The sequence below is a fragment of the Peromyscus eremicus genome, chromosome 1, assembly GCF_949786415.1.
Source record: "Peromyscus eremicus chromosome 1, PerEre_H2_v1, whole genome shotgun sequence".
NCBI classification, from domain to species: domain Eukaryota; kingdom Metazoa; phylum Chordata; class Mammalia; order Rodentia; family Cricetidae; genus Peromyscus; species Peromyscus eremicus.
Genome location: NC_081416.1, coordinates 83,967,326 through 83,993,576, shown reverse-complemented (window position 1 = coordinate 83,993,576; position 26,251 = coordinate 83,967,326). Strand labels below are relative to the sequence as shown.

The following is a 26,251-nucleotide window of genomic DNA, read 5'->3' as shown; positions in this document are numbered from 1 at the left end:
CAGACATTAATTCCTGACAAGCAAGCAGAACTCCAAAATATCTTGGCAGCTGCTCCCCCAGAAGCCTGCCTCTACTTGTGACCTCAGGGATAAACTGCAGATGCAGGTGACAAGCTGAGGCATGAAAGCTGGACACTGGCTTTCCAGCTGCCCATCCTGCCATGGCAGAAGTGAAATACAGATGACCCCTGGGACAAGCTGGTGCTCCACTTGTTAAAACTTGGATAGGGACACCAGCAAGATGGCTCAGCAGGTCATGTGCTAGTCATGGAAGCCTGACCACCTGAGTTTGAGCCCCAGAGCCCACATAAAGGTGGACCACAGAGTTGCTCTCTGACATGCATACTCCCCACAACCCAACCTTTCCCCCTCCCCCTCTCCCTCCTCCCTTCTCTCTCTCTCTCTCTCTCTCTCTCTCTCTCTCTCTCTCTCTCACACACACACACACACACACACACACACATTCATGTGTGCACACACACGCACACGCACACACACATGCACATGACAATGAAATTAAATAAAAAAAAAAAAAACCTTTGACAGGCACTAAGGGAGGGATGTACCAGGCAGAAGGAATGCTCCGTGCTCTAGAAGAACCAGAGTTTCCGGGCAAAAGCACCAGTTTTGGGAGGCCCAAGGACTAGGCTTGCCCACCCATCCTAATATGCCAATCAAAGAGGTGAGTAATAGTGAGAAGCAGAGGCAGGAGAGATTTAACCAGTGTTCACAATGAAAGAGGAATAGATAGAGGGATCCGGTGATTCCCCAAGTCCATCTTCAGGGCACTGATGAGAGCTTTAAGTTTAAACAAAGGGAGAATTGCACCAGGGGACAAGAGCTAGACATAACTAAGCTGCCCTGCTCAAGGTGTGGTCTGGATGCTCTTGCCCAGTTCTGGTCCTGCAGGATGGTCCCAAGAAGACCTCATCGCTTGGGAGGAACAACCTGGTGACCATGGGTGATCACCCCTGCTCCAGGGTGCAGCCTTGCCTTTATAGACAGTTTCCCTCATTTCAGTGGAGCGGGGAGGTCTGAGAGGCTCTGCTGTTAGTGGAGCCCAAGGCTAAGGACTGGAGAGTTTTACATGTCTTTTGGGGCCTTGGAATAGAATGCTGTAAAGAGCTGATAGTAAGTGGGCTGGGGAATGGCAGTAACTGCCACACAGACACGAGGAACTGAGTTCAGATCCCCAAAGCCTGTGTTAAAAGTCAGGTGTGGCAGTGGACCTGTAACTCCAGGGCTGGGAGTTGGGGGGTTGGTTGGGTGGGTAGAGGCAAGCATATCTCTGAAGCTCATTGGTCAGCCAACTTAGTTAAATTAATAGGCTTCAGACTCAGCTATAGACCCTGTTTCAAAAAATAAAGGTGGAAATTGATCAAGGAAAGACACCTGACATTGACCTCTGCCCCCCCAAATGTGCACACACCCACATTGACAAGTACATACACCACACATACAACACATAAAAATAATAAATAAGTGGGCTATATGATGCTCAGTTACTCTTCCCTTTGTCTTCAGTTTCAGAGGGGGATGGGATGAATCAGGTACCACAGACTTCTATATACAAAGTCCTTGAGTGATTAATGTACTTGTATGCAGAGGTAAGCAGGTCACCCAGTGTGAAGGAGACATGGGAACAAAGGCAGAGATGCCCGGCTTTATATCTGTTATCTGGTATTTAGTTACCTTGTGGGCACAAGTGAGAAGTCAATCCTTACAGTAAGTGTAGTTTCTGTCTTGCTGTAGCAGAGTGCGTAGCATAACAGGAGCAGGCAGCAGCTGTGTGGCTAACTGGACTGAACATCTATGCACAAAAGGCTTTGGTCCCACAGAAAAAGCCAACAGCCAGGACAAGTTTGAGGCACCCCAGGATGAAAACCACAGAGCCTCCAGCTGCAGACAAAGAAATTCTCATTGGTTGTGACTCAGGGGCAGACCTTGCCAGGACTTACTGGGACAGAACTTCAAAGGTAGCTGGTTGTGCCAAGGTCAGGACCCTGATGCATGGGACAAGGTCATCTATTTGGTGTCCCCCAAAATGTGGACTCCACTCCCCCAGGCCCCTCTGCAGCCTCCAAGGCTATAGGCATGGTCTACATGGTATCTAGGCTTCCTTGTCATCTGGCTGCTAGTTGGATCCATCCCACACTGGGAACAGGGAGGAAACTAGTGGAGAGGATGGAGATGCTGGGTACCTCCAGCCCCCACTCCTGGTTAGAGCTTGACAGAGTCATTTTGGGGAGGACCCTTTCCTACAGTGACAGCTCTAACCTCCCATGGCACCATCTCTGTTCTTACCCACTCAAGCCTAGGTGCATTCCTGAGAACATTTGTTAACCTCCATCTATCCCCTAATCCTGCTCATCTCTTGAACAACACATCCTTCGGACAACTCTTTCTTATGGCTCCCTTCAGAATTACATTTATTCCCACTTGAGACTGACTGTAAAGTCCACACATGGGCTTTCATCTCGGAAAAACTGCAGACACTGGTACTGATTTCCTGGCTCAGCCTCTTAGCTAGCTAATGCAATCCTATTGATTTCCGGTCTTCTCACCTAAGAATCTGAGCGTCTGAGTTAAATGGTCTCAGTGATACTTTTGCTGTCCTAAGCACCACATGGCCCTGGGAAGTGCTGGACACATGTTGACAATATACGCCTTTTTATTGTACCAGCAGTGTACAGTGTGACATCCATCACCATCTTATTCCTGCAACAGTCCTGAGACAGGACAGCACACGCTACTAGACCAGTGAATAAATGCTGTGGGATGTCCTGTATGTTGTGAATATATGTTGCTATGATTGATTGATAAATAAAACACTGATTGGCCAGTAGCCAGGCAGGAAGTATAGGATAGGTGGGACAAACAGAGAAAAGAGGCTGGGAGGGGGAAGTGGGGAGAGACGCCAGCCTGCCGTCCAGGGAGCAACATGTAAAGGCAACAGGTAAAGCCACGGAACACGTTGCGACATATAGATTGACAGAAATGGGCTGAGTTAAGTGTAAGAGCTAGTCAATGGTAGGCCTGAGCTAATGGCCCAGCAGTTTAATTAATATAAGTTTTTGAGTGATTATTTTATAAGTGGTTGCGGGGTCCGTGATGCTGGGCAGGACTGGAGAACACTCCAGCTACAAATAAACATATGGAGAGGTTCAGGGATACTTGGGGTCCCACTATGTGATACTTAATGTTGACCAACAATTTGTCGTGACCCTGAATCATCTAGCAGCAATCCTCCAGGCACACCTGTGAGGGAATAGCTATACTATGTTAGCCTCTAGGCATACCTGTGAGAGCTTAGTTTAAGTTAGTTCAAAGCCTCACCCCAAAGGAGGGTTGCACCATTACCTGGGTTCGGGGCCTGGGCTGTATAAAGAGGAGGCTAGCTGAACAGTCAGTTCTCTTTCCTGATTATGGATGTGACGTGAGCTGCTGCTTTAAGCTCCTGATGCCATGAAGGACTGCACCCTTGATCTGTGAGGCAAATACACCTGTCCTGTAGATTGCTTTTGTCAGGGAATTTATCATAGCAACAGAAAAAGGGAACTGAGATACATCCCAAGTGAGGTACGGAACTCTGCTTGAAACCCTGGAGTCCTGAACCTTATTTCCATATAATCCTTGCTGCTCATGTCTTTCCTCCTACCCACCCTGTGAAACCATGTGGGCAGGGGTCAGCACACTGTGGTCCACCCAGTGAAACCATGTGGGCAGGGGTCAGCATACTGTGGTCCACCCTGTGAAACCATGTGGGCAGGGGTCAGCATACTGTGGTCCGCCCAGTGAAACCATGTGGGCAGGGGTCAGCATACTGTGGTCCGCCCAGTGAAACCATGTGGGCAGGGGGCAGCACATTGTGACCCAATTTGGTTCAATGCTTGCTTTTGTGCAATGCGAGAGTTAAAAATAAAATTTATGTAATTGGAAAAAGGGGTCCAAAGAATAATATTTCATGACACGTTGTTATGGTTACCTCCAGCTGTCAACTTGACACAAATCTAGAGACACTTAGGAAGAGGGAAACTCAACTGAAGAATTACCTTGATCAGATAGGCCTATGGCCATGTTTGTGGGGGCATCAACCCCCCTCTCCTCACCTTGGTTTTTTGAGACATGGTTTCTCTGTGTAGCCCTGGCTGTCCTAGAATGCTCTCTGTAGACCAGTCTGGCTTTGAACTCACAGAGATCCACCTGCCTCTGCCTCCCTAGTGCTGGGATTAAAGGCGCACACTACCACCTAGCACAGGCATTTTCTTGATTAACAATTAATGTAGGGGGGCCCAGCTCACTGCAAGAGGTGCCATCTCTAGGCTGGTGGGCCTGGGCTGTATAAGACAGCTAGCTGAGCAAGCCAGGGGAGCAAGCCCATGAGCAACATTCCTTCATGGTTTCTGCCTAAGGTTCCTGCCTTGAATTCCCTCAATGATGGACTATAAAGTGTAAGTTGAAATAAACCCTCCCCAAGTTGCTTTGGTTTCTGGTGTTTCAGTAACATGATCATTCTACGAAGCTTAGGTTTTTAGACACAGTCTGGAACTCATAGCAGTTTCTATCAAACAATGGCAGAGTTTCACAGCTGCAGAGGTGCGTGAATCTAAAATATCTGCTGTATAATTCGTTATGGGAAAAGTTTGCTGGTCTCTGGGACAAGAAATGGCCTCTTTGAATCCTCTTACATGTGTTGGATGCAGCCCACTCTTCTGGCAAGAAAACATGGGGAGTTGAACGCCATCACTGGCATTAATAGGTACTAACAACTCCCACACACTAAAGTCCTCTGACACATCAGGCCCTTTGAAGCTGACATTCTTTATGTATTTATAACATATTTCTTTTCCATTCGCTGTACAGACCAAGGTTCTCACAAGAGAAGTAACTTGTCTGAGGTCATCTATTAAGGGGTACAGTTTAGAACTGATTCCAATTTTTCTGCTTCCATGGACACTTTGCAATTAAACCTGACTCTTCTGAGCAGAACCAAAGCTCACACCCTCCAGCCAACAGCTGATTTTCATTATCCAGATCCCCACAGAGGGTCTTAACTCCCATTCCTCTCTGCCTCAGTGATGCCCATCACATCAGGGCTAACCAGTTAACCTGTGTCTAAGTGACCACTTCAAGCATGAACTGGAGACCTGACCAGGATGGCAACGTTCAGTTCAATCCAGGATGCTGGAACCTGTGTGAGTTGATCTGCTGTCTCTTGGCCACTGAATAATTAAGACCAGCTTGTTGAGAATCTCTGCCTGGAGGACTTCCCTTCTATGTGTGTTTACATTTGCTTAGTGTGAGCTCTGCTCTAGACACCGCTGCAGGACATCTTGGTGCTGAGCTCATGCCAGGGGACAGGAGTGCATCAGTGAATGCTCAGAGATGGGATCTTGCAGACAAAGGGGAACTTCCTGTAGCAGGTGTTATCATTCCAGGACCTCAGTGCTGTGAACAGAAGAAGCAGAGAGTCTGGGTGAAGATCCATCGACTGCAGTAAAAGTCACCACATTATTGCTCTGGAGTAAAAGTTCTTTCTCCAGCAGGCCTCACTTGCTGATGCTTGCGGAGACAGCTCTCTGATCTTCGTCTCTCATAAAGCTGGGTTTGATCTGCCACTGGGGAGGGTAAACTGCACTTAGAGACTGCCCCAGCTCTGCTTGCGGGACTGCAGGATGGCCCCCAGGATAAGTCACTTTTTTTTTTTTTCAACCTCCCACCACTCCTCGGAAGGAGAAGGAATAGAGAAGAGCAGCGAGATACTTGGATCTGGGATTCTGTGCATGTTTCAAACCTAGCTTCATTTCTTGCCTGCTTTGTGACCTTGAAGAAATTGCTCAGCTTCCTGGAGCCTGGATTCAACTTGGGCTCCAGAGTTGATAGAGCACATTACGTGTGTTCAGACAATGGCTGATACTTTGAGGAACCCATGTTCCTACCACTGTGCTCTGCCAGAAGTGCCTCAATTATCTCAGCAGCCTTTTACATAGGGATGAATATTAAATCCATTTCCCAGGAAAGGAAACAGACTTTCAGAGAGGGTGAATTACTCCCTGTGAGGACATAGCTACAAAGCAGCGGGGCTGGAATTCAAACCCAGGTGTGTGCTCTTCAGTGCCCACACCTCCATGCTTCTCCAACGCCAACTGTGTTCTAACATTCACAAGTACCAGCCTAGGATCAGGGTTTGGACTTTGGTTCACTGGTGAACTGACCCAGGAGACTAACTCTCAGTGCAAACACTTTTTAAAAAGGGATATAGGTTGCACTGTGCACATCAAAGAACTTAATGAAATCTCTGCTGCCTACTCTAACTCTCTAATGCCTTTTCATCCATTTAGAGCCTGAATGTCAACAAACCACTAAAGATCACTTAAAATACTTCTATCCTAGACAGTATCCTATCCCCAGGGAATCTGGCTGCTCTCCAACGTGCTGAAAACAGGACGTCCTCTTAAACCTCATTGTGTCCCTCCTTTCCCCATGGTGCCTCTCCATGCACTTTGACGCCTCCCCATGTCTCATGGTGACCCCATTCCTCATTGTATCCCCATCCTTCAGGGTGCTTCCCCATCCCTCATGGTGCCTCTCTAGCAGCTCTGTGAGAGTTCAGGTCCAGGGTACCCACCGCTGCTGGGCCGGTACCACATCTGCACACAGTCTTCTTCTGGGTCTGTATGGATGCCATCACCAGGCTGGCTCCTGTCCCAGTAACTGTAGTCATAAGGAGAGCCATCTGTCCATTCAAACTGCCCTTCCTGGGGTCCATTTAAGGAAGTAGAGAGGAAGACCAAATATTGGGTCAGCTCCCATATAGGAACAGCATTATAGTACTTCATGCCTGCCACCTTGCATCAAAGCCCTCACTTGTAATGTGTACTATGGTGGAATATTCCTATATACTGTGTGAATATATGTCACTCAGATTAGTTTAATAAAGAAGCTGACTGGTCAATAGCTGAACAGGATAAAGTTAGGTGGGAGAGCCAAACCGAGAATGCTGGGAAGGAGAAGGGTGGAGTCTGGAGTGCCAAGCAGACACAGAGAGAAGCAAAATGAGCATGCCATACTGAAAAAAAGGTATGAAGCCATGTGGTAAAGTATAGATAAGAAATATGGGTTAATTTAAATATAAGAGCTAACTAGTAACAAGCCTGAGCTATTGGCCAGCATTTATAATTAATATTAAGTCTCCATGTTGGGAACTGGCCGATGGGAAAGAAACACCCACCTACATACTATGGCTGTCAGCACTGCTCTTCCCAGATGCCTTGTTGGACCCTTATCATGTGACCTTTACTTACTTTGTCCTCACTGCTCTGTACTGCAGGCAACATCATCTTCAGAAAACTGGCACATGGATGAGTTGGCCCAGATTCATTAGTGTTGGTACTCAAACCCACATGGACCTGACTCCAGTATCCAACACCTAAGCACTGTCCTTTCTCAGCTGGTGAGACTTACTCTTCCTCACTTTCTTTTATTCAAATGTCTGTGTTTTTCTTTCCTGGTCTGGAACTATGCTGTCCTGCTGGAAATCTGATTGTTGCTGCAGTGGGTATGCGAGCCAACTGTGGAAAGAATGACACAGAGGCCATGGGAGCAGGAGTCACACCTCTTTTTGTCATTTATTCTGGTCTTTAGAAAAGTACCTCTTGAGGCATGGATGATTTGAAGTCCTTTCTGTGCAGTGAAATAGCAGAGAGGGGGAAGGTGGAGCTCAAGGTTTCCTCTCTAGCTGCCTTCCTTGCTCTGTGACCTGGGCACATTACTCAACCTCTCTGAACCTCAGTTTCCCATCAATACAGCAGAGTGAATATCCCAGAGAGGTTTGAGGGTTAAGTGACTTTCAAAGTATGTGAATGGCAACCTGGAACCTGGTGGACAATGCCTGGCCCCAAGAAGAAAAGGAAAAAAGGCCTTTTGTCTTATTTGTTAGGGTTATTAAGCCTTATACTACATTCTTTTTTCCTCTTTCTTCTTTTTCTTTTCCTATTTATTTATTTATTTATTTATTTATTTATTTATTTATTTATCCTGAGACAGGGTTTCTCTGTGTAGCCTTGGCTGTCCTGGAACTCACTTTGTAGACCAGGCTGGCCTCATAGAGACCTGTCTGCCTCTGTCTCCCAAGAGCTGGGGTTAAAGGTGTGCGCCACTATTGCCCAGCCTATAATATACATTCTTTAGATTGTGATTTAATGTAGATCTAATCTAATTTTATTTATTTATTTATATTGGTTAGGATGATTTTAATTTAAAGAACTCCCAAGTCTCTGGGAAATACTCTATAATACAGTTAAAACTGAGCAAGTGTTAGTTGCACACTTAGCTGGCACCCAGTGGTTCCTTCAGCAGAAATTTCCACACAATTCCACCCTGCCTTTAGAAGTCCTTACTAAAAGGAGGACACTGGGACAGAGGTAAGGGCCTGGTATGACAGACAGCTAGTCTGATTTTAACACTACTGCTTTAAATGGCAATATTCATTTTATTACAGGTTTATTTAGTCATTATTTTTACGGTGCTGAGGATGGAACCTGGAGCCTCTTGTGTGCTCTATCACTGTATCTCAAGTCTGTATTACAAGTTCTTCCTAATTTTTTTCTTTATTTGTTTGATGTTCTAGGGATTGAACCTAGGGCTGAGATAGGAAGCCTGAGTTCAGGGCCTTCCACAGTAAAGAATGAGCTCAGGGTGAGCCCAGGCAATCAAAAGACACTTCACCTCAAAAGAAACAGTAAAGTGATCTGGGGATGCAGCTCAGTGATGGAGTGCTCAGTCATCTACTGTGTGCTGAGCCCTGGGTTTAGTGATGCTGAAGTGGGAGAAAGACTCTCATATATCTAACCATGTTTTTGTTTAGAGAATCCAAGTCAAAACAAAGGCTTCCTCTGATCATCCTATCTGTTCTGGTCACACCTACTCCCACAGCTAACAGAGGCAGGTCATTGTCACACCCACTTCCATGGCTAACTAGGGCATGTTGGTGTCTATGTGCTGGGTGTGTAACTGTGACCTGGCATTGTTAAAAGAAAGTGGAGCCTTGGCTGGAGTTTCTCCACAGGATCTGACAGCTGTGGCTTCCTCACCTCACCTGCCTGTGGTCATGAAGGCCTGTCCAGATGTCAGCTGGGATGTCAGGAGCACAGCTGTTCACCAGGTCATACACAAAGACGTTCTCTTCCCAGCTGTGGATGTAGGAAGCACAGCAGTAGTTACCATCTCCACTTTCCATAGGATGGAGTCTAAAGCAAGCTTGTTAAGTCTTCTGGACTAAGGAAAAAGAGGACAGGATGTAACTCTGCTTTCCTTTTCTGTTCTCTTAAGATTTCAGTTTATTTGTGTGTGTGTGTGCCTGAGTATGTGCGCACATGTGTGTATGGGTATGCACACCTGTGTATATGTGCAGCAGCCAGAGAGTCTTCCTCTACCACTACCTCTGTCTGAGTGATATTCATCTGAGACAGTCTATCCACAAACCTCTTTGCTGAAAGCCGCAAGAATATGTTATAGAGATTCAGCTGTATATAATAAAGTTATACCTAGAAGGGTCAAGGAATTTTTCTAGAGGAAAGTCAAATATCAAGGAATATTTGATGATATTTGGCTTTTAATATATCAGCTGTTTCTGCTATGAATTTCTTGTGTTCTCACACACTACTGGGCTTTAACTGGCAAACAGTATAAGCTTCACAGGCCTACTGCTGATCTGAACTAGGTAACACCCCTACAGAGCCTAGGAGACAGGTAGATATGCAGATGCATAGCTTAGTTTCTTGTGCAAACGAGGCTCAGACCATCCCTTTCCTTCAGGCCTAGTGGCATTGCAGAGCTACTGACTCAGGACAAAAGGGTTTTTTGCATAACTAGGTGCAGTGAAGGCTGGTGCAGACTTCCTGGTCAGAGCAGAGTCATGTGGCCAGAGAAGGGAGAACAGGACAGAGTTTTTGGATTAGTAGGGATTGGGGCAGATCAGAAGAAGAGGAAGGAAAGATGGGAGATGAGGGAACAGAAGATAAAGATGAGGTTGAAAGCATAAGAACTTAGTTAGGGCTATGAGAGGACAGGAAAAGAGAGGAACTGAATGTCAGAACAGAACTGAAGCTATGTAGATAGAATTTTCCTTAGAGAAATAAAGCAGATGGGCAAAAGAGCCTGGTATACTTAGATTATTTTCTCTCAGAATACTCCCATGCTGGCCATAGCATCTTCCCCAGCACCCTGGGAGGAATCTTCTCAGGGCAGGTCCTTGGGAAAATTCTGATACTTCTTAGCTGGCTGGAAGCCAGAAAGCCCCAGCAATCATCTTGTCTGGCCATCCTTGGAACTGGGGCTATATAGGCATTTGCTAGGGCACCTGGCATGTTATGTAGACATTGGGATCCGAACTCTGGTCTTCACAGTTGTGGAGAGAGTGCTCTTAGCAACTGAGCCATCTCTCTAATCCCTCCATTATTCTTAATTAGGTCAACCTTATATGGCCATCCATGCCAGCTCAGAGAAAGAAAGACTTTACTACTTTACTACTACTTCAAAAATACTGCAAATGATGTGGGTCATACTGAAGATAAAAAGAACAATGGAAGGGCCACACATTGTGTTGTGCATGCTGAACAACTTAATGAGATTTCCAATACCTGCTTTTGTTCTCTCTCCAAGACACACCATGCACTGGCAATCCTTACACAGCTTCTTCTTTCCTAATCTCTCTCCCATAGCATCACTAAAATATTTCCTGTCTGTCCATCTGTCTGTCTCTCTCTAATTTTTTTTCTGGGAAATTCAGCTATAAGCTTGAACTTGCTTAGTCCACTCAGTGTCTTTTTGGAGGAGTCCTAGCCTTGATTTCAAAAGCTTATCAACAAAGAAACCAGTGAGGGACCCTGGTGTTTGCTCATTGTCTAAAACAATGAAGAAATAGAGATGAATGGTTGGAAGGACAGAGAGATGGGTGGATGGATGGAAGTAGGAATGGATAAATGAATGGATAAAGGATGATGAACAGATAGAAAAATTGAAGAATATAGGGAAGGAAGGGTGTATAGATGGACATAGTAAAACAGACTCACAGAGGCTACAAGTACCCACCTATGTTAGGAGTGTGCTCCATGTTATACAGCCATGAATTCATTTCATCCTCATAGCAGGCTGGAGTTGAAGCAGACTTTGTTGGTGTCTGCACCAAAGCCAAGCCCACAGGATAATTTCATCTTACTACTGTAATATTATAGCCTAGGAAGGCACATCTCTTTCCCCAGTTCTCTTTGAAGCTAACATTGCCAAAAGACCCAGTTTGAACACCTAGCTGAAAGGCACGACTTTCAGGGAGAGTCTGGGAAGCATTTTTCCCTCTGGTAGAAGGAAGAAAATGTGTGGAGAAGGCTCCGGTCTCTGCTCTGCCCTTCCTGTTCGGAAACTTTCCTGAGGAAAGTCAAGGTAACTGCTCACCCAAAGAGTGGTTCACCCAGTGAGCCCAGAAAAAGCCATCAACTGAAGTCAGGAGGGCAGAGGAAGGATGTGGGGGCAAACAGACAGATGGCAGCACAGGTCACTCAGCTGTTCACACGACCAGATGGACAGAGGCCCTGGCAAGTGGTTCCCACCATGGGTAAGAGGTGAACTTCAGGACATCAGGGAAGTCATAGTGCTCTAGTCCTGGACCGAAGGCCTATCAGCTCCCATGAGCACGTTCCAAGTGCACTTTGGAAGGGCTGCCATTTTGTGGGCGTGTCCACCATGGAGTGTGTCTCACCTGGAGTGGAGGTCAGAGGAGGTGGTCGTGCCTTCCACCTTGTTGAGGAAAGGTCTCTCTTGTTTCTGCTTTGTTGCTAACTCCAGGCAGCTAACCTGCAAGCTTCCAGGCAACTCTGTCTCCACCACCACCTCACACAAGAGGTGATGGATACAGACGTATGTCAGGTATCTGCTCCACCTGCCACCATCCAGGTTCTGAGGATCAAACTACGGTAGTCAGGCTTGCATAGCTGGTGCTTTTACCTACCAAGCCATCTTCCCGGCCCACCTATTCCCATGCCACACGTTTGTTAGGTCAGCTGTGTCACCGGATCAAGAGCTCTGATGCCCTGCAGTGTATGGCACAAAACTGGCAATTATAAAGACGATTCTCCCAGCATGCTCTTTGCTACCACTGTTGAGTTATTTGCCCTCTCTTTCACCCAGGATAACTTCAGTGAGAAATTGTGCTGGGTAAAAAGTCGCTTCCATGACCTGAGCCAGAAACCAGTTGGAGACATCAGACTCCAACCCTTTCCCCCAGGGGCTCTTGGCTAGGCCACAGAGGCCAGAGCAGTCCACTCACCTGTGAATGGAGGCCAGCTTGGCAGATTTCCTACCCACAGTGAACTGAGAGCAGTGCAGGTCGGCCTCCGCCCAGGTCCTGTTGATGGGGAAGAATCTGTAGCAGTGACCTTTGAATTCTGTCCAGAACAGGGGGCACATCAAAGACATCTGGGGCCCCTCCGACAGGGCTGGGGACAGACAGAAAACAAAGTGGGAGATTGGTGAGGCTCATGTTGTCTCTATGCCTTATATTACACATTTTTAAGAGTAAAACACATCCATTATGATTAACACAGTTCTGTGCCTGAAATAAAAAAAAAAAAAAATACATGCACACCCCGGGGGCTACATAGAGAGACCCTGTCTCAAACAAACTAACTAACCGAAAAAGAGATTTATTTGAATTATTTATGCATTATGTATGTGTGTATGCTGTGTGTGTGTGCAGGTGCCACATGTGTGACGGTACCTCCTGAGCCAGAAGGGGGCGCTGGCTCCCCGGGTGCTGTAGTTACAGGTGGTTGTGAGCCACCATGTGGGTGCCGGGACAGAACCTGGGTTTTCTCTTAAGTGCTGAGTCTCTTCTGCAGCTCCTATTGAGATTGTTTTAAATAGCTCTTGAATAGCCCCTAAGTAGCCTCCCTAGAGATTAATAACTGCCTTATATTCGGATATTTAGATTTTTTTCTTTCTTTCTTTCTTTCTTTCTTTCTTTCTTTCTTTCTTCCTTCCTTCCTTCCTTTCTTTTTAAATAAAAGCCTATTATATATAATACTAAGACAAGTTTCATGCAACAAACTCTGTCAGTGTTTCTGGTGGTTTTCTGAGGAGAGACTTGGATGGCTTTGACACAATTTCTAAATTGCCTCCTGAAAGCAGCTTCCCCTCTCACTGTCATGGCTGAGGGGACCCAGCTCACTCTGCCCTTGCTAGGTCCGACTGCCATCATTTCCCTGGGAATCTTTGCAAATTTTAGAAGCAAGAAATGGCACCTTGTTTCAATTTGCAATTCCAGGCTATCTGTCAAGTGTGTGTATTTACTGACAAGCTAGAACCAAGACTTTATATCTTTTGCCCATCACATTGCTGGGGTCAGGATAGGATGTTAATTGTGAGAAGCAGCACATTGAAAACAATAACAGGATTATGGTGTTTGAGATGATAAAGTCCTCTCAAGTCTTGGCTTCTCTTGAAACTTCTTGGGGGTGTTGTTCTTGGAAATAGAAGGTGGCTGTTGGGAGAGGCAGATGATTGAGAACCTTCCATTCACTAGGTTGGGAGACCCACGCAGTGAGCAGTGGTCCCTGGACATCTACATACTGGCCACCTTGGTGTCTGACCTGCTGTGACTCATAGGCACATTCTCTTCTTCCTCAGATGTCCAACTGGCAGACACCTGGAGCTTCTTTTGTAACCACTCAGAGGCACAGAATCTCTTCCTTCAAATTGCTGCCGTAGCTGACTGACTCGGAGAATCAACACAGTGAATAGGGGCTGGGGAGGTGGATCAGTGGGTGAAGGACTTGCTGTGCGACCACGAGGACCTGAGTTCAGATCCCCAGCAGCCACAGAAAAAGCTCAACATGGTGATACATGCCTATAATCCCAGTGCTGGAGGTTTGGGGGCATGTGTAGAGACAGGCAGATCCTTGGGGCTTGCTCGCCAGCCAGTCTAACTGAATAGGTGAAGCTTCAGGGTTAGTGAGGGACGCTGTCTCAAAAAGGACCTGGCATTGTGGCACATACCTTTAATCACAACACTCAGAAGGCAGAGGCAGATGAAGCTCTATGAGTTCAAAGCTGGTCTGGTCTACATAGGGAGTTCCAAGCCAGTCAGGGCTACATAGGAAAGCAATCCTGACCCCCACCCCCTCCCCCCCAAAAGGAAAGCAGAAAGTGAAGAATAACATCTCTCTTTTCACACACATTCCTAGAGCAGCACCATTCATAGAGCATTTATTTATTTATTTATTTATTGATTAATTGATTGATTTATGTGTGCACATAGATGCACATCCATATGGGGGGGGGCAGAGGACAACTTCAGGTGCCATCCTCGGGAACGCCAGCCACTTCCTTCGAGACAGTCTTTCATTGGTCTGAATCTTGCCAATCAGGCTGGGCTAGCTGGCCAGTGAGCTCTAGAGATGCTCCTGTCTCTGCCTCCCCAGCGCTGGGATTACAAGTACAGCGACTACACCTGTTTGTTTGCTTAAATGGGGTCTCTCGGGGGATGGAACTCAGATCCTCATGCTTTCAATGGAATCATTTCCAGGCTGAGCTATCTCTCTAGCCCCCATGGAGCATTTATGATGTGAAAACAGACAGAGAGAAAGTGAGGCTTCAATAAGATCAGCACGGCAAGAAAGTGTTAGCGACCTCCGGATCACAAAGACTTCCTTTACAGCATCACATACCGCTTCCTCACGGGACATAAGCAGGCTGAGGTTGGCTCATGGCAGGTCCCCAGAGTTCATGCCTTCTGCTTTCATCCAGGTTGACTCATCTACCATTCTCAAATGCCTAATCAGACCTTTGTGGGCACTCTCTTGTCTTGACTCTGGCTAATTCTTGCTTCTCTTCTAGTCTCAACTGCAAGGTGGCTTTGGGTACTGTCTTAGTCAAGGTTTCTGTTGCTGTGACGGAACTCCATGACAAAAAGCAATTGGGGAGGAAAGGCTTTATTTGGCTTACACTTCTACATTGCTGTTCATCTCCAAAGGAAGTCAGGACAAGAACTCAAACAGGGCAGGATCCTGGAGGCAGGAGCTGATGGAGAGGCCATGGAGGGGTGCTGCTAACTGGCTTGCTCCTTGTGGCTTGCTCAGTTTGCTTTCTTATAGAACCCAGGACCATTAGCCTAGGCATGGTATCACCCACAATGGGCTGGGCCCTCCTCCATCAATCACTAATTAAGATAATGCCTTTCAGTCAGATCTTACGGAGGTATTTTCTTAGTTGAAGTTCCCTCCTTTCAGATAACTCTAGTTTGTGTATCAAGTTGACATAAGACCAGCCGGTGCAGGTACCATCAGATGGGAATCTCTGGTAAGTGCTTATGCACCCCGACTCCCACATACTCCCAGGATTCGTGTCCAGTGTCGCCCTGTTTGGTCAATAGCTACTGCGACCACTCATCTCCCAGAATCTTGGCACACAGAGAGTGCATGGGACTTAGATTTTAATTATGAGGGTGGTTACATGCATGTGAGTGCAGTGTCCTTGGTGGCCAGAAAAAGGTATTGGATCCCCTAGAGCTGGAGTTACAGGCAGCTGAGAGCCACCTGATGTGTGTGCTGAAGTGGGAACTGAACTGGGGTCCTCTGAAGGAGCCCTAAGCTTAGCTTCTGCGACATCTCTTTAGTCCAGGTTCCGAGTGAACACAAGCAAATAGGAATGTTCAAATAGCAGCGAAGGCTAGTTGCCCGAGCCGAGTTTTCCAGATTGTTCTGCACTACCGTGTGATGAGCAATACAGCATGGCCTGGAATCTCACTGGCCGTGCAGACTGTTGGGAACACTTACTCAGTTACCCACGTTTGAAGTCTGGGAACTGCTGGCCTGTAAGCAGGAAGATGAAGCCTGTAGAAGCAACTTCCTTCTCCTGCCCCTCCTCCTTCCCCCTTTCCCTCTCTCCTCTCCTCTCCTCTCCCCTCCTCTCCTCTCCTCTCCTCTCCTCTCCTCTCCTCTCCCCTCCCCTCTCCTCCCCTCTCCTCTTCCCCTCCTCCCTTTCCTTCTCTCCTCTGCTCTCCTCTGCTCTCCTCTCCTCTCCTCTCCTCTCCTCTCCTCTCCTCTCCTCTCCCCTCCCCCTCCCCTCCCCTCTCCTCTTCCCCTCCTCCCTTTCCTTCTCTCCTCTGCTCTCTAACTTTATCTTCTCCTTTCCTTCATTCCTCCTGCCCTCTTTCTCTCTTTCTCCCCTTTCTTCCTGCCTTGGATAGAGCTTGGCAAAGAGTAATTAATAATTAATTAAGTGAAGGGTGACTGGGTGGGAAGAGGAGGAGGTAAAAGCCCTTGGCCTCAAAGCCTTCTCCCCCAAGGTGGAAAATACTTCCGAAACTACTCTGCATCTCCCCAATCTGGTCCCTTTGAGGTTTTTTTCCCCCCACTAAGGAAAAAGGAATTTCTGCATGCCTGGGTTGAAGTAAACCAGAAAATGGGACTGTGGCAGGTCACTGCCCAATTCCTTCCCTCCCATCCAGGCAAGCAAAAACCTTTAATTGGAGGGTTGGGAGGCACAAGAATGAACTCCCAGATGTCCGGTGTTCCCTTCTCCCTTTGCCTCTGGGAGCTTAGAAGCTGGGGTTGGAAGGGCTTTCATCAACTGGACCGCTAACCAGCCTTTGCTAGCCTGTCTGTCTTTATGGGCACGCCGTTGGGTTTGTATATTGACCCTCAGAAAACGGTGGTAAAGCAATAACCAGAACCAACCTTTGCTGACCACGTGATGTGTGCCAGGCACTGTGCTAAGTGCTTTGAACAGACTGTTAATTTAATCTTCACATCCTCCCAGGGAGGCCCTGTAATCACTGCTACTTTACAAAGAAACTCAGAACACACTGAGGTTGACTCCCTTGTCAAAGGTCACGGAATTGCTCAGAGGTAGCCTCTGGAGCCTGAGATTTTTTTTTTTTTAAGAGAGAGAGCACAGAAATAATGATGTCATTAATATTTAACTTGTGGACGTGAGTCTTGCAGGCAAAATTAGAAACTTGTTATTTGTTTGCCCCTTTGAGGGAAAGAATTAATGGCTCTCTGATCCCTGCCAGAAAGGACATCACAAGTAGTTAGGACAGCGCAGCACAAGGGGCGCCCAGACGGGTGATGGATGGCAAGGGCTGTCCCTGAAGTATCTAAACACAGCACACAAGCCAGACTTGAAGATCTGAGGGGCTTCCTGGAAAAGGTGATGAATCGGTAGAGACCTGGAGATGCTACGAGTCAGAGAGTGCTCCTGGCAGAGGGCACAGCCCAGGCAGGGGGCACGGCCCAGGTAGCGGGCGTGGCCCAGGTAGTGGGCATGGCCCAGGGAGAAGATGGAGTATTTGCGGGGACAGGGAATGGTTCAACAGGGCTAAGAATCTGAGAAGGAACCCAAGATAAGGAGGGAGCTGTGGGGGATAGAGGGAGAGAGTCGGACAGGAGGTGCAGGGCAGGAGGAGGAGGCTTGTTGCTCAGGAAACGGAGAAGCCAAACTGCATAGTCTTTTTCTCAATTAGCAGCAGCCAAGGCCTCCCAGCTGGGGGTGTGGGGGGGAGTCAAAGCTTTTGGGAGCTGAGCTTGTTCTGGGATGAAAACACATCCGTGGAATCCAGCTCTCCCACTTTGAAAGAATAAATTGTCACCTTCCCACGCACTCTGGCTGTGAGCTCCATTGGCCCCCCTCCAGCCGCCCACAGATGCAACACTCTGCTCTCTGCTGCCTCCTGCAGATGCACTCACTGCTCTGCGGTCTCTGCCGCCTCCTGCCCACAGCAGCCTCAGGACCAGATAAGGAGAGGAGGCGGGGAGGCCCCGAGGCCACATTTGCCTTCCCCATTCCCACAGTGGGCCCCCCCGATACACCTGGAAAGTGTCTTCCAGACTCGAGCAAGGTTGAGGGCTGGACCACCGTTATCATCCTCCTGTTGCCTGTCTGGTCTCAAGGCTTGGCGGCACTCCAGAGCCTTGCTCTTTCCGTCTGGAGCTCTGCCTTTTCCTCTCTGGGACACTCTGGAGGCCCCAGAGGGGAGGAAAAACCCCCAAACCACTGCTTAGATTGATCCCAACAGGCACCACTCACTGGGTGTTTAGGGCTTGATTCCTGGAGGCCAGCCCAGCAGCGATATTAGACAAGGATTGGAGAGGCTGCCACCTGCTCCTGGCAGTTGGGTTTGTAACTCTCTGAAACTCCTAAGCACTTTAGTGCTGCTGGAAGACGTGGTTCGTGCTCATGGTTCCGTGGCTCATTGGCAGAATAAGTGTAGTTGGCCTTCACACCTACAGGCTCTGGTCCATGACTTGAACCAATAGTGGAGAGGAAGCATCTGGGAGGCACTGCACCTGTGCTGAACACAGACTTCTGGGTGCTGGGAATCATGCCTGGGAACTTGCATGTGCTAGACAAATACTCTACCCAGGCCCCGGCTTTTGGTGTTTTGAGATAGGGTCTCACTTTGTAGCTGAGTCTGGCCTTGGATTTAAGATTCTCCTGTCTAAGATTCCTAAGTGCCATAACTGGGGGTTAGACAGCTTTTTTTTCGTGTCACCCTTCTCTACACAATGCACCCCAGAACACAGGAAATGGGCATGGGTAAGATGCAGCCACTGCACTCCTCTACAGCAGAGACCCAGCATCTGAGAATTTTGGCATCCACGGGAATGCTGGAACCAATTCCCTGCAGATGGCTGAGGGACCACAGTATGTTAGACACCAAGTTTAACCAAGATTTAATTAAAGACATCAGCATTTACTGAGTTCCTATATGTTCCTAAGTGTGTGACCTCGGACTGTTCCCACATGGTATTAGTTATATGCTAAGGAGTTCTCCAAAGTATGTGTAGAGCGTTCTGTGACTACAGAGGGGGAGCAGGAATGGCCAGAGTGTTTGAGGAACGCTCCAGGATTGGGTCTATTCTAGGAGGCAGGACATCCAGTTGCTTGGGCTTCTGTGCCCCAGCAGAGGAGCTTGGACTCTGGCACCAGATGACCCTGATTGAAAACTGTTCCCTGGACCTCAGTTTTATCTGCAAAATGTTCATAGGTGAGTCTGGGGAGATGGCTCAGTGGGTCAAGTGCCAGCTGTGTGAGCATGAGGACCAGAGTTATTCAGATCCCCAGTACCCATGTAAACAGTCAGGCACAGTGATGTGACTTTGATCTCATTGCTGGGGAGTTAGAGATGGGCAGGTCCCTGAAACTCATTAGCTAACTGGCCTAGCTGAATCAGTGAACTTCAGGATAGTGAGAGACCCTGCCTCAAAAGATAAAGGCAGAGAGCAACCAAGGAAGACACCAAATGTCAATCTCTGGTCTCTACACAACAACATTCGACATGCACACACATATGGACACACACAATGGGCTTGGCTGAGTGCTTATTTCCCTGAGAAGATGACTAGGCAGAGTGAGCATCCTAATAGACTTCAAGCATTACCACAGCAGAAGCAGTCTGGGCCCCAGAACCTTCCCACAGCCAAGAATGCAATGCTGTATTTCTGGAGGGTGGGGAGAAGGCTGGGCAGCTTGACTGATCCCCATCTGCACCCAGAGGCCCTGCAGAGGCAGGTGCTGAGTTTCAAATCACTTTGCCCTGGTGTCACATGAAAAGCTCTGGGTTCAGGAGCTGGGGGAAGGAACCAGCAATGGCTGAAGAATTCTAACAGCAATTATCTTTGTTACTGCTATTAGGTGCTGACTCTAAGTACTTCACTTGCTGGAATCCACAGAAACAATGAGATCAAAGGTAATTTCAGAGGAAAGGCTTGGGGGAAAGTCTAGTTTGGCTAGGTCCTCCCAGGCATGTATGAAGAATATTTTCTCCAAGAAAATCCAGGACTGATGCTGAGCGGATCTGTGCATAGATCAGCATGCTTGGGGAATGGATAATGAAAGGCAGGAGCTATGGGAGAATGGCTGATGGGTGCCCTGTACTCCTTTGTACAGCAGAGCTGGGGGGTATTCAGAAGAGAAAGAAATCAAGGTCATTTAACACAAGAGGACTTTGGGGTGCATTCCACCCTCAAGGTCTGCAAGGAACCACAGGGCCCCTATTAAGTCCACGCTAGTCAACCAGCAACGCATTCTCTCATGCTTGTGTGTCACAGTCTCTCTGGGCTGATATCATTTTCCTAGAGTCCTAGTCTGCTGGGTGGGGAGTCTGGGGAACACAGTAAGTGCTGTGTGAGCAGTGGTGGTCCTGGTCAGCAGTCTGCAGCCTCAGTTTCCCTGCTGCAGTAAGGAAGGGTCCGGTGGTCAGAGGTCTCCAAGATTGCTGGGTCTCATGTGATCCTGGTTTACCTTGTCTAAAAGAGGGTGGCACATGGGGACAGATGTGTTGTCTGGAATTTTCCGTCTCTGATGAATCCTGTTTGTCACAATGAAACTCTCCTGCCTGTGACATTGTAACACCAACTACCACAATGACAGGGGTGTCGAAAGAAAAATGCTGTTTTTTTTCAAATGCTTGTCATGCGGTCAGCACCTTATGTACACTGTCGCTTCATTATTATCCCCACCTCTCTGGTGTGTGTGTGTGTGTGTGTGTGTGTGTGTGTGTGTGTGTATACATATGTGTATGTACATATGTGCAGTCGAGCATGTGTGTAGTGGATATGTTCTCGTGTGGGTGTATATGCGATTGAAATTGGGTTTCTATCTCTGTCACTCTCCATCTTGTTTTTTGGAGGCAGGGTCTTTCTCAGAACTGCAGCTCATTGATTCAGCATGGCTGGCTAACCAGCAAGGACCAGGCATCCTCCTGTCTCTGCTTCCCCAGCTCTGTGATTACAGGCACACCGTGGTGCCAGGCTTTTTATTTGGCATTAGGGATAAACCTCAGCTCCTGTGCTTGTAAAACAAGCACTTCCAGCCTCGGGCTGAGAGACAAGTTTCTGCAGTCTCAGGCCCCAGTCTATGGATTCTGCTGCGACAGCCTGAGCTGACTAATGCATATAGAGAGCTTGGGTAGAAGCGAAGCTCCCAGGCTTGGCCAGGTGAGCTGAGGCTACCTGCCTCCTTACCAGGGGGTTGCCAAACAAATAAACAGAAGAGTGGTTAGTAAATCAGAATTTCAGATAAATAACAAGTAATTTTTAGTATAAGTTTGTCCATGCAATAGCTGAGGTACACTTAGACTAACAAAGGATTTACTGATATCTATGTACTGATGTTTTATCTGGTAACTCTGAGCCCCCCAATCTGCAACAGCCAAATAACTGGCCTACTGACAATCTCCACCTGGAGATTTCACTTAAACGGGGATGAAAATGATGGGTCTCTGCCATAGGGTTACTGTAAAGATCATATAAACTCATGATGAAAAGTACTTAGAACTATGTCGATATACAGTAAGGGATTTGTGAGTCTTCCCTCACAAATGAGGTATTTGTGTGTACATATATATACACATACATATGCATATATGTATTTAAGATAGCATCACATAGATACCACAGTCTAGCCTGTCACTTCTTTTGTAATCCATTCAGGCTTTGAACTCTCTATCCTCTTGCCTCAGCCTTCCGAACATGTACCACTGCTCCTGGAGCTAGTGGGTCTTTTAAACAATGCTTGAAAAGAGCTTGGTGGAGGTTTGAGGTCAGAGCCTCAGGCACACGGGCACAAGGAGATGCAGGCTGCCTCCCAACCTGAGAGCAGTTGCCTGGTGTTATCGCCCCAGCCGCTGGTTTGAAATATGGAGGAATTCAAACTCAATGACTGCCCCTCATCCCCCAAATGGCATATAGGGAGGTCACGTGCCTGAGGTTGATGAGTCCCATTTCCTGGGGACATCCCACAAAGCCCACAGGGATGGATATCACTGGAGACAGGCTGCCAGGGAGACCAGGAGAGGTGCAACTGTGTCCATCCTGCCCGTCCACCTCCAGTGCATCTGCATCGGAAAGCTCCCTGGGCATGGTTGGCATTGCCAAGGTTGGAGTCGAGGGAAGGTTCTAGATGTCAGATTTCTAACAAAAATACCATTTTCCATTTCCTCATGGTGTCAGGTACAGTGCTAAGCACTTGATCCACAGCCTGGAGGAGGTGATCTTATGACACCCCACCACCACCACCACCACACACACACACACACACACACACACACACACACACACACACACACCACTTTCTGGCACTCTGGAGCAGGAAGCAGGAGGATTGAGATTTCAAGACCAGCCTGAGACAATAGCAAGATCCTGTCTCAAAAATAAATGACTGAATAACTAAAATTTAAAAGGAGGGAGGGAGAGAGGGAGAGAGGAGGGAGGAAGTAAGTCAGTTTCCCAGGTTAACAGCTTGTAAACTGCAAAACTGAGATTTACCCTTTAAGGGACGAGGAATGCTTCCTCATTAGGAGCCTAGCTATCAGGAGGGTCATCTTAGCCCCCCAGCACCCTCCCTCAGCATTCCCACAGCCCAGGCAGCTGGCCTCTCTAGTGGGCCCTCAAGTCCCTGGAAGTGACTTCCCCCAACCTGTCCTTGTCCCTGGCTACTGTGCTCACCTGAGTGAATACTGATGTCGGTGTGTGGAAAGGCCCTTGCAGACAGGAGGGCCAGGAAGGCCACAGCCCACAGTCCGCACTTCTGCATGCTGAGCCCAGAGGGAGCTGCCTCCAGCTGGAGCAGAGCAGCACAGAGCTTGGGTTCCTGATGGCTCTTCTAGGTTCAGGCCTCCAGCAGCTAGGGCAGATGGGATGGACCCCAGCCCCTCCTCCTCCTGCCTCTCTCCCAAGCCTCTGCATCACTGAACATGATGCAGAATGACAACTAGGGGCAAAGGCGTGCTCCAGGCCCCTGGGAACCCCTGAGCCACCTGAGTTCCCAGCTCTCAGCCTGTCATCTCTTCTTTGAGCCTCAGTTTCTGCCTCTGTCAGACAGGATCACAAAGTGGCCAGTGTTCCAGCTTGTCCGAGGCCACCAGCCAACTCCGTCCTCTTGAGTGAATACCTCTCAAAAGGTAAAAATGCAAGTCAAGGTTGATTACAGAAGGCCCTGGAGCCTTGGAGGTGATTTGTGTGGTCCACATAATGCCTTAAGATCAATATAAAACCAGGGCTGGCTCAGCACATGTCACCAAGCCCGACAACCTGAGACATGCGTGGACACACAAGATGGAAGGAAGAATTGATTTCTGCAAGTTTTCCTGATTTCCAAGCAGCATACTTTACACACACACACACACACACACACACACACACACACACACACACACCCCACACACTGATGTCAGGTTATAATAATTAGGAGTTGTTGTTTTTTTTGTTTTTTTACTAAGGGATGATTTCTGACTCATGCCGCAAATCTGAAAACCGGACAAGACTCGGCCCCTATTTCTGCAGCAGAATCACCGCCCAGAGGTGAAGAGGGCACCCACATCAGGAGGGCTCTATGAACTCAGGTTTACCGAGGTCCTGTCCACTAGGCTGATGTTAAGGCCCACAAGGTCTTTCTAGCTGCTTGCACGGTTAAAGGAGGCATCTGTAGAAGGGTCACACAATGAGTTACAAACGTCACAATGGTCATCCTTTGAGCCTAGCTCTACTGTTCATTCTTAAATGTCTTAAAACCTACTGGTGTTTTTCTCGGGATTTCACTGCATGTAGGAGGGTCCCTGTAGTTTTCATTTTGCATATGTATGTGTGTTCGTGTGGACTGTGCACGTGGAAGCCTGAGGCTGGTGTCTAGTGTCTTCTTTAATGGCTCTCCACTTGCTTTACTTTTAGAGACAGGGTCCCTCACTGAACCTGGAGCTCATCCATTCCGCTAGACTGGCTGGCCAATGAGCTTTAAGGATTCTTCTCTCATCAGCTCTGGGCTACTGATCTGTGTGGCGGCACACAGCTTTTTACATGGGTGTGGAGATTCAAATTCAGGTCCTCATGCTTGAGAAGCAAAACACTTTACCAGTTGAGCTATAACCCTGCCCAAGAACTCCGACTAGTGCAAACACGAATCGCTGTCTCTTCTATCCTGTGTGTTCTTGGGCAAGCCACTTTGCCTAGCTGGGTCTCAGTTTCTCCCTCCATCTAATTAATAATAAATAGTATATATCTCCAAGAGATTAAGTAAAATTCATTCCTTTGCTTACACCATTTTTCTCCTTGGAATTTTGAGACAAGATCTCACTATATAGTCCTGCCTGGCCTGAAATTCATGGTCCTTCTGTGTCAGCCTCTCCTGTATAGGGAGGACAGGTGTGCACCACCACAGCCAGGTGTTTGTTCTTTTTAACATGGATGCTTGCCAGTAGAAGATGATCGCTAAACAACAGCACGGGTTGCCATTATTGAGCTTGATCTCAGGAAAGACTTACCCTGGCACACTGCATCCTCTCCATCTTGTATGCCCCTTATCCTCCCCCAAAATGCTCAGCGGGGGGCTCTGACACTTCACGTAACTGACATTCGTGAGTAAGATGGGAATATGTCAACTTGGTTTCCTAGTCACTCACTTTCCCTCTGGATCCCTCACTGCTATGCTTGTGAGGAACAACTTAGCTCTCACCCACACAGCATGCTTTGCCCCACTGGTGCTGGCACCGAAGTCTGCTAAGGCATGACTCAGCATACAGGCTCAACTCCGGCCCAACTCCAGTTTACAGCAAGTCTGGAGTACACCGGTTGTCTCCAGACCATTGTGTTAGGGCAGCTGCCAAGGCACATATGTTTATTCAGAAGTGGTGAACATTTAGTACATGCTCATGTGTGCTGACATTACTGTGAACGTAAATTTTAATGTGTGACTATTAGTCTTCATCATTGACTTGATTGGATTTGGAACCACTCAGGAGACACATTTCTGAGTGTGTCTGTGTGTTTCCAGAGACATTTACCTGAAGAGGGATGACCCAGCCTGAATGTGGGGACACCATCCAATGAACTAGAATCCCAGACTGAAAAGAAGAGAAGAGGAGGAAGCCAGTCTGGCATCAGTATTCATCTCTCTTTGCTTCCCGTCTGTGGGTGCAATATGACTGGTTGCCCCACCTACTTTCCCTCACAGCTGGAGCCGTTCTCTCCACCATGCGTTCCCTGGTATCATGGACTATACTCTCAAAGCTGTGAGCCCAAGCAAACCCTTCCTTCCTTGAGTGTCTGTGTCAGGTTTCTCACAGCAATGAGCAAAGGTAACTATCATAAATTCCCACACTAGTCTCTCTGCTCCAAACACCCTAACCTGACACTCATGAAGGGACTTAAAAATATAAAGTAGTCATTCTCTCTTCAGTGTTATTACCCTGTGAGTAGAAACAGAGAGGCTCCTGCTGCTCTGTTGTTTGGAGATACCAGGAACCCAAACACATCTGCCTTACTCCATGTTCAATGCGATAACAAAATACCTGAGACTGGATAATTTACAATGAAAAGAGATTATTTATTTTCAGTTTCAAGGTTGTAAAATTCAGTATCAGGGTATCTGCATCTTCTTGCTAGAGCATCATAGGTGGGAGGGAGGGAGAGACGGAAAGGGAGGAGAGAGAGAAAGGGGCAGAAGAGGAGACGAACTCCAGAGATAAACACCTTAATTCACTCTTTATGAGACCAAAACACCTCACATTAAAAAAATTCAATATGAATTTTGGTGGGGACAAACATTCCAATCACAGAAATGTCCTTCTGAGTATGAATGTTCTAGATGGGAGATGGAGAAATAGTCTAAAAGAGGCCTCTGGAAATTCTTGTGGAAGGAGGATAGATGGTAGGTAGATAGATAGTTTATAGATGATAGAGAGATAGATGATAGATGATGACAGATGGATGACATATAGAGAGATGACAGGTAGGTAGGTAGGTAGATAGATAGATAGGTAGATCTATATATCTATATCTATATCTATATCTATATCTATATCTATATCTATATCTATATCTATATCTATCTATCTATCTAGATAGACAGACAGATAGATAGACAGAAGATTTTAGACAGATAGATCTTGCTGAATCCCCACCTATAGTCATCTGTCCTGTAATGTGGTGTCTGAGTGCTGTTGTTGGTCAGTTCTGTCCCCTCTCTGAATGTGTCTTTTGCTCAGTTGAGGTGTGGCCTGTGGGAGTGCATCAGAATTGCAGTCTCGGGCCATGCCAGGAGCTACTGAATCAGAAACTGCTCTTGGTTTACTGTTCCCTAGTGGCTTGTGTGTTCATTAAAGTTTACAGTATATTGCTCTAGACAAGGGTATAGAACTTTACTGTAAAGAAAGAGTACATTTTTTAGGCTTTGTAGACTTTGCTAATCTATCACTGTTCAG

At 47.4% G+C, this 26,251-nt stretch overlaps 1 protein-coding gene across 1 annotated transcript; it reads right to left on the bottom strand.

The window, feature by feature from the left end:
- Nucleotides 1-5,368: 5,368 nt before the first annotated feature.
- Clec19a (C-type lectin domain containing 19A) lies at nucleotides 5,369-22,590 on the bottom strand. The gene is made up of 5 exons (XM_059251436.1): nucleotides 22,503-22,590; nucleotides 12,323-12,491; nucleotides 9,098-9,191; nucleotides 6,629-6,758; nucleotides 5,369-5,448 (listed from the first exon to the last, which is right to left on the bottom strand). The coding sequence occupies exons 1-5, from the start codon at nucleotides 22,588-22,590 to the stop codon at nucleotides 5,369-5,371; spliced, it is 561 nt and encodes a 186-aa protein (XP_059107419.1).
- Between the last annotated feature and the right edge of the window lie 3,661 nt (nucleotides 22,591-26,251).

Coding starts and splice junctions, on each gene's coding strand:
- Clec19a (XM_059251436.1), bottom strand. CDS start 22,590: ATGCAGAAGTGCGGACTGTGGGCTGTGGCCTTCCTGGCCCTCCTGTCT. Junction 6,759..9,097: donor GCCTTCATGACCACAGGCAG/GTGAGGTGAGGA, acceptor AATGGACCCCAG/GAAGGGCAGTTTGAATGGAC. Junction 5,449..6,628: donor GTGGTACCGGCCCAGCAGCG/GTGGGTACCCTG, acceptor TTCTGTTCACAG/CACTGAGGTCCTGGAATGAT.